General features: G+C 37.3%; 1 protein-coding gene across 8 annotated transcripts in view; it reads left to right on the forward strand.

Moving 5' to 3' along the window:
• Window positions 1–6788, forward strand: part of CUL2 (cullin 2) — a 49329-nt gene extending 42541 nt beyond the window's left edge. For all 8 annotated transcript variants that reach the window (XM_040547793.1, XM_040547790.1, XM_040547797.1 and 5 more), the window contains 3 exons: window positions 1189–1290; window positions 2017–2133; window positions 6184–6788. In XM_040547793.1, the coding sequence (XP_040403727.1) occupies window positions 1189–1290; window positions 2017–2133; window positions 6184–6315 (351 nt within the window). In that variant the 3' untranslated portion in view covers window positions 6316–6788. The remainder of the gene's footprint in view (window positions 1–1188; window positions 1291–2016; window positions 2134–6183) is intronic.
• The last annotated feature ends 2143 nt before the right edge of the window (window positions 6789–8931 follow it).

The following is an 8931-nucleotide window of genomic DNA, read 5'->3' on the forward strand; positions in this document are numbered from 1 at the left end:
AATTTTCTATACTATGACTAGATGTTATATTCTAATAGAGAATGTCTGCAGAGTATAAAATTAATAGTATTTGGTATATTTTTTAAATAAATATTGACAGTGTTTGCTTAAGAGTTTGCTCAAGTATTTGCACTTGAGGCAAGCATAGTTTGGCAAGATTCCAAAGTCTAAGAAGCCCGGTAACTATGTTCTGCTGGAAATTGGTAATACTTGTACAGACTCTTGCCTGGAAATGGGAAAGATTGTTCAGGTCATCCTGTTAGTTGAATGTAAAGGTGTTGGGACTGCTGGGAATAGTTACAATTTATTGAAAGAAATGGACTTTGACATGTGTAGGGGAAAAAATTGAGATCCAGATGAGAAAAAAAGAGAAATTGCATACAGTTGTGGAGCTGTAGAAGTTGCAGTTCATCAACTGTTTCTGATACAACATAAAATGTTTAGTTTTTTTCCTTAAGTTCTTTAAGGCAACTTTAGTAATGTTTGTGAAAGTAATAGCTTGCTCTCTTGAGGTTCTGCCATAAATAAATGCAAATCCTACTTTCTTTGCAGGGACAAAAATGTGTTTAAAAGGAGAGTGTTTGCAACTAAGATAAACTATTGAAGTATTAAACCAGAAGTTAAAACAGCTGTTCAGTTATTAAAACTGAAATTGCTTTAATTGCTTCTCAGTAAAGAAGTTTTTGTTAATGTTCAGACTAGACATTAGGAAAAACTTCTTTACCCAAATGGTAGGTATATGTTGGAACAGGCTTCCTACACAGGTGGTTGATGCACCGTGCCTGTCCATGTTTAAGAAGAATTTGGATAACACTCTTAATGACAGTTTAACTTTGGGTCAGTTCTGAAGTAGTGTGACGGTTGGACTTAATGATCTTTGTAGGTCCCTTCGGACTGGAACTATTGTATTCATAATATTGACTTATTAACAGTACTCATGTATGTCAGAGTTCTTTGTAGTGTCTTGTAAAATAGACTGTATTTCTAGGTTAGTTAAACTGTAACTTAAAAAACTGACCTGGTTCAAGTGGCTCTTTAGAATTTTCAACTACAAATCTACTGTAATTATTTGTATGTATGCAAGCCCCTACCTGTGATTTTTCTAAGTAAACTGTTATCCTGGCAAATCCTTGCTGCTTATTCTTTTTTGGTTCCATTTCTGTTTTTTAAAAAGATTCTCTATTGCAGGAAGATGTAGAGGCAGAGTCTACGTTTTCATTAAATATGAACTTCAGCAGTAAACGAACAAAATTTAAAATTACTACGTCAATGCAGAAAGACACACCACAGGCAAGTATTTTTTGGTGTTTGTAGACTGAAGAGCTTATGAAGCTTATTTTTCTAAAATTGAATTGATTTTATTAGGTCGGTAAAAGCAGATATAAGATTCTCTGTGTAAGATTTATATCATTGTGAAAACATTGTTTAAGTTTATAGTTTAAGCACTGCAATTTTTTTTGTACTTAAAATACAGGTAGAAAAAAAAATGGGTTAGGGAATAAGAAGAAAAAATGAACAAGAGCTATTCCTCTTGTACCAAATTGAATTGACATTCACCTTGTCTTATCTAATGAGACTGTTTTGTTGGTAGTGTTTATAAAAGCAATTTAATCCAGAAACAGCAGATCCACTGAACTCTGTTTTCATATGGTTTTGTGTCCTTCATCAACTATAATCAACTCAAATTTTGATAATCCAGGTTCCTTCTATGTCTCCTAAGACATAGACATGTATACAAGAGACATATGTGCTGACAAACTCAATATCTTACAGTAAATTTTGCCCACTTTTCTCCATAGCAAAATCTGATTTGGCTGTCTTCCTCCTACCTACCTGCTGACTTTCATGAAACCTGGTGTTCTTGATTTACAAAAGCGCTTTACATTGATCTTTATCTAGATTTTTACATTAGTTGACCACTTTTAATAAAGTAAAAAGTTTAGATTCAAGATACTTTTATGACGTGTTTATTGATCTTACTATATTTGAAGCTTTACTATTCTTCCTGTATCGCAGGAGATGGAACAGACCAGAAGCGCTGTAGATGAAGACAGAAAAATGTATCTTCAAGCTGCTATAGTCCGTATCATGAAAGCACGTAAAGTGTTGCGACATAATGCTCTTATTCAGGAGGTAAGATAAAAATCCTCTTCTTAAGCATGAGTTTGAGGAAAATCTTCAGGATAGCTGGGTAGAACATCTGACCACAAAACTCCCATGTCAAAACTAAGACTTGAGTGAAATTGATGAGAATTCCAATGGAGTCTACTTTGAACCGTAGTACTGGGGCAGTTGCCTGTGATCAGTCAGCCCTGTAAATATGTCTTAGAGATGCTTAATGCTTTAGTGCTGTGCTTGCTCTTTCCAGTTGGCTGGTTCTATACCTGCAGATGTTGTATCCTATAGGAATCGTTGCCAGAGCTGTAGGTTCAATTGAAGACACTTGAGTATGGATATTCTAGACATTACATTTCCACAGAAGCACCTCGCCAATTTTGAGCTCTAATTGTAAAGTTGGATTTTGTTCTAATTCATGGCTTATATTTTAAAAGTTGTCTGAGTATGTAGACGTGCACCTCTTAATCTTTATTTTACCAGCAGTACAGTTGTCTAGATTTTTTATATTCTAAATTAATGATCTGTGAACTGTCATGGACTGGCTTGGAAAAAGGTGTTATTTCTTTCGTTTTTCTTCTACTTTTCCATCTGTGATAGTTGCCTGCCTAATTGCATTTCCTATTCCAACCTAACCTTCACTCATACCAACCAGTCCCTAGTTTTTCTCAACCTTCAAGTCGTTCTTGTGTCTCCCAAGCTTTGCTGGATAGCCTCAGAGCAGATTGGTGGGAGAGGGAATAAAGAGTCCTGCTTTTCTGGACCATTTTGAACGTGGTGGAGAGGCATTCTGTCATTTTGAGGTCTTCTGTATTCTTTCTGTCCTGTGGTGATGGAGAAAACAGTTTACCATAATTGCCAATTATTTTTTATTTCCTAAGCAAAATAAGCAGCTACAGAGAGCTTGTAAGTCCAGAGCTTTCATATTGACTGGTAACATGAGACATCTGAAAGGTTTTGGATCTTTAAATAAATAGTGTTTGTACACAAACTCTCTGAAAGCAAGCTTAACTTAAGAAATCTGATTTTGAACATCTAAAAGATGAGGCAGCATAGGCCTTGATTGCTTCTCAAAACCTTCGTTTATTTGCTCTTCTGTTTCATGCAATCATGATGAAATCCTCTAAGATTTTTATGTTAAAACTAGAAAATGGTAGTCAAGCCCAGATTCATCTTTGAAAATATTTTCCCCCATATTCGCAACTTAAAAAAGTTTTCAAAGTGTGCTTTACTTGAGACCCGTTTAAATGGTGGAAGAGAGAACAAACTTGGACAGCTTAGAAACAGAAAAACTACTTTATGGTCATTTCCTTCTTTGTCCAGCTCAGGAGGCAGTATCTGACATGCTTATGCTGCATTTGGCTCGTGCAGTACTCTTGCAGAACAGTACAGTCTATTAACATCAGGAGATTTTTCCAATTTTGCCAGAAAAGTGAATAACTTGATAGCAAGTCAGCTTAGAAAAACAGTACAGAATAAAGTTGTTGCCCCTTTTATCTATCACCAGCCACATCAACATGTATTGTTTTTTTAACCTTAGCTTTTAACTAAATTTATGACCTATAAATTTATGAAAATCGTGTCCTTATTCATTTAGTCTGTAGTTCTCAGTTTTTAATATTAAATGTTCTAATCCACCCAGAATATAAGTAAAAACTGAAGGCTAGACTTCTAAATAATTCTTATCTATGTTGCAATGTACTGTGGAGACCTGATGTCATCTTAAATGAGCAATTGTAGAACTTCAAGCAGTAATGTGAAGCAGTACAAAAATCCATTAGAGTTAATTTTTTGTGCTTTTTAGCTGTCTGGATTTGTGCCAATCTTCATGCTTCCTCAGCTAAACTTTAACTAGGACATATGAGCTAGGTTCTTCAAAATCTGTTAGATATCTACTCTGCAGTCTAGGATACAGATGGACTCTTGGGTACTTCAGATACTCTTGCCAGATTGTAGGGCAAATTGTGGGGAGACAGGTTTTGTATATTTAACATTAAAAATGAAAATTTCATGGTAGGTGGAAATTTTACCTAGTTACATCTGCATTGAGCTCAGTAACTTGTTTTGCTTTATATTAAATGAGTAAGCCCAGATTGCTAGGTGGTTTTGGGTTGAACATGCTCAGCTTTCTCAGTAGACTGACCTGTATTAAAAACAAAACAAAACAAAACAAAAAAACAAACTACTAATACAAAATTCGGTCTTCAGATCTATCTGTCCTGAGTAAATACAGGAAGTATTGGTTATGACAATGAGTCTGAGTGTAGGGCTGAAGTTAGGTGAAATTTAAGCTGATCTAAGCTTGTTAGCACCAAGTTTCTTCTCATTTGACTGCTGTGGAACTTACCAGACCATTGGCTGCTAGCCCAACAAAACTATCTCTTCTGAGCTTTCTGTTTGTTCTGCTGGGTGAGTTCTACCTGGTGAGTTCTGTTGGCTCGCAGAGAGCTCCAGCTCCTCACTAGAGCTGGGACAAAGCCAGCCACGAAAAGTTGTAAAGAAAACAGGAAGTCCAGCTGAAATAAAAATCACTTTCTTTACAGAACAAATGTGAAACTACAGGCTAAATATATTCTGACACTTGAGTAGTTAGGTCTTTTGTTTCCCTCACTTCCCACTGCTAGGAAGTAGAAAGGAGAAAGTAATAGTAACTTTCTTTGCTACAAATTGGCCACAAAAGTTTAAATGTGAAAAACTCTCCAAGGTAGATGTTCTGTTACTACACACCATTTCCTCACTTACCTAGAAGAGAACCTATAGAATTTAAAACTATTAAGAGAGATCTGAAGTTTAGCCAGCAGCTACAGTTTCTTCTGCAATGCACATATAGATTTGATTTTACCATAAATAATTTTTTTACTGTACTTGTTAAAAAGGTCCAGCATAGCTGGATTGAACTTGCCAAATTGTAGGATGGTCTTTAGTGACATAAATAAAGGTTCAGCCTGATAGTCTCAAATTGTATGGGAAAAAGATGTCAGTGATGGGAGTGTGGGGACTCCATTTACGCTGCTTCAGGGGTTCAGGTGGCTTTCAGGACCAGGTATACAGTATGGCATGGCTGGAATCAGCACAACAGATCTAGCTTACATCATACAGCGTGGCAACTGAAACAACAATGTTGTAGTGTAACTTTACAAAACAAATTTTTTGAAAAGTAAATCTTATTTTATCTTACAAATTTGATTGTCTAGTGCAGTAGTGTCTCTGAGGATGGCTTGCATTTTTAATACATTTAAACTGTTAACCAAGAATGAGTAACCTCTTATTAAGATCCTAGTCAGACTTTGGGAGAATTTGCTATTTATCTGCATGCATGTCAGTTACTATTTGTAATGCCATAAAGAAAACACAGGATTCATGAAACTTTATTAAATGAAAATGTCTTCTCTATCTGTTCATAATAACAAAGGTGGTGATGCATGAGAGGAACGTTGTGTTCAGGTTTAGAAATAGTTTTGAGAAAACTGGTCAAGTGAAACTTAACCATTTATAATTGTATAAACTGTTCTGAAAACTAAGATTAACATATTTGTTAGGCATTTATTTTCCAAGTAAGACTTGAAGACAAGTCCATAAATTTGTAAGACTTTTGGGAGTCCATAAATGAAATATTACAGAACAACAAAAGTATATAAACGGAAGTAAAAGGTACCTAACTTAGGAAGAGCCAGCGTAGATACTGGAAAGGACACAGGTGGTTTTATAATGCTTTCACTTTGCTTAAACTGTACTAATAGTAATAAAAGTGAAGAAATGTTAGATCAATTTTAAGTTGGATATTTATCCTCACTTGTACCAGAACAAATTAAGCAAGCAAGAGGACTGAAAAAATCTGGTTAATGTGCAAACTGAACCAATGAGTTAAGCAGTCAGTTTAAGTCTCTTGACACTACTGTACGGAGATGCATTGTTTATTGTTATAAATTAACTGTCCTGTATTTATTTAATCTTGACTTTAAAAGAAAAGTAAACTGATTTTTCCCTTAAAGTGCTTACTGAGTTTCCTGTTGCATTTATAACTGTTGTAACTGAAAATAACACATAAAACTTGTTTTTCTTTTGCAGGTGATTAGCCAATCAAGAGCTAGGTTTAACCCAAGTATCAGCATGATTAAGAAGTGTATTGAAGTTCTGATAGACAAACAGTACATAGAGCGAAGCCAGGCCTCTGCAGACGAATACAGTTATGTAGCATGATGTTGCTATCCTGCAGGTATGATTGTAAGGAGATCATTGCTGTCACTGTTTGGTGTGTTCCTGTGGGAAGAGGCAGGCCTGTGCCTCCATAATTGGTCACTTGGCAGCCCCTGTTTTTCTGCTGTTTACAACATCACCAGTGCCATGTCATGAGCGTCAATGAAAATGCCTATAGATATTTCAAGCTCATGTCATTATGACATTTCTTAAAACTTTACTAAAAGAATGAGTGAAGTATTGCTGAAATGTGGAAATTTGGTTGGGTACCATGCTTTTTTTTTTCCCCCTTCCCTTTCACGTTTGCAGTTGATGTTTTTTAATGTATCTTAAGACAAAGTAAAAAAAAAAAAAAGAAAAAAAAAAACTAAATATTGTAATATGACAGATAACCTAATAATTGTATCTACATTAAAATGTAAAAAAAATAAAAAAACCGAACATGATACTGCTGCTTGTCAAATAAAAAAAATAAAGTTATATGATGTGTCTCTAATTATTGTAGAAATGGATATAGCATTTATCTCTGTAAATAATGTTGAGGCTGGTAAGATTGAAAATAATGTTGTGTTCAGGTTTTGAATAACCTTTGAAGTAGATCTGTTGTAAAAACTGTCATAAGACTTGTATATAAAACTGAGTACCAGGTATGATGTTATGTTTGATATGATTGCAAAAAAACACAAGACAAAAAAACCACCTATGTTTAAGTGCATATCTTGATTTCACAGAATCACAGAATTATCTAGGTTGGAAGAGACCTCCAAGATCACCGAGTCCAACCTCTGATCTAACACTAACAAGTCCTCCACTAAACCATATCACTAAGCTCTACATCTAAACGTCTCTTAAAGACCTCCAGGGATGGCGACTCAACCACTTGCCTGGGCAGCCTATTCCAATGCCTAACAACCCTTTCAGTACAGAAGTTCTTCCTAATATCCAACCTAAACCTCCCCTGGCGCAACTTTAGCCCATCCCCCCTCGTCCTGTCACCAGGCACGTGGGAGAATAGACCAACCCCCACCTCGCTACAGCGTGCTTTAAGGTACCTGTAGAGAGCGATAAGGTCGCCCCTGAGCCTCCTCTTCTCCAGGCTGAACAATCCCAGTAAGACTTGTTCTCCAGACCCCTCACCAGCTTCGTTGCCCTTTTCTGGACTCGCTCGAGCACCTCCATGTCCTTGTAGCGAGGGGCCCAAAACTGAACACAGTACTCGAGGTGCGGCTTCACCAGAGCCGAGTACAGGGGGACAATCACTTCCCTAGCCCTGCTGGCCCCACTGTTTCTTATACAAGCCAGGATGCTGTTGGCCTTCTTGGCCACCTGAGCACACTGCTGGCTCATATTCAGCTGACTATCAACCAATACTCCCAGGTCCTTCTCTGCCAGGCAGCTTTCTAACCACTCATCTCCCAGCCTGTAGCGCTGCTTGGGGTTGTTGTGCCCCAGATGCAGGACCCGGCACTTGGCCTTGTTGAACCTCATACAGTTGGCCTCAGCCCATCGGTCCAGCCTATCCAGATCCTCCTGCAGAGCCTTCCTACCCCCGAGCAGATCAACACATGCACCTAACTTGGTGTCATCTGCAAACTTACTGAAGGTGCACTCAATCCCCTCATCCAGATCATCGATAAAGATATTAAAGAGAACTGGCCCCAGTACTGAGCCCTGGGGGACTCCACTAGTGACCAGCCTCCAACTGGATTTAACTCCATTCACCACAACTCCTTGGGCACGGCTACCCAGCCAGTTTCTAACCCAACAAAGCGTACACCAGTCCAAGCCAAGAGCAGCCAGTTTCTTGAGGAGAATGCTGTGGGAAACGGTGTCAAAAGCCTTACTGAAGTCAAGGCAGACCACATCCACAGCCTTTCCCTTTTCTTGAGATTCGACTAACTTCTTCTATTCTTAGTAAGGCCTACTCTGTCTTGTTAATCTCACTCTGCAGGAATATGTTACAAGAGAAAATCAACAGATGTCTGAGGGAATTTAAGTTCCGTAGTTCACAAAGAGTTAGGAATGGTTGTTGTAAACATTGAAGGTATAGTTCAGTGGCTTGTGAAACCACACTGTTACTGGGAAAGAATATACCAGACTGGTAACTGAAAAGTGTGTTCTTTCTGTAACGTATTGGGTAGAAACACTTCATGGGTAGATGCCTATACTTGTTTCCACATAAGCCCGTAATGCGTTTTTCTTGTTTTCCCTCCTAACTCTTATGGTTTTACTTATCTCATGTTTTCCCCTGACTCCATCAGGTTTCTAGTTTGGGTGGGACAAGGAGTCCATGGGCTATTTCATGTCCTTTGTTGTTCATCAGGGATGGCATGGTGACTGCTCACTATCAGACAAGCAAACTGTAATTTTTAAAAGTGTTAACTCTACCAATGCAAATAATTAAAGTTTAAGATCATTAAGAGCATGAACGTACTGAATACTTGCTGCAGAAAAGAGCTTCCTCATGGCTATGCCTGCTGTTAGTCATTGATGAGATCTATATTAACTTCAAATGTTCTATTTTTGCTGATTTTTATTTGGGTGCATATGAATATATGTATTATTTGCGATTTTATTTATTTTTTTAGTCCTTTTGATATTTCATCACCTACTAAAAGT

This window comes from Cygnus olor, chromosome 2 (genome assembly GCF_009769625.2).
Source record: "Cygnus olor isolate bCygOlo1 chromosome 2, bCygOlo1.pri.v2, whole genome shotgun sequence".
In the NCBI taxonomy this organism is placed as follows: Eukaryota; Metazoa; Chordata; class Aves; order Anseriformes; family Anatidae; genus Cygnus; species Cygnus olor.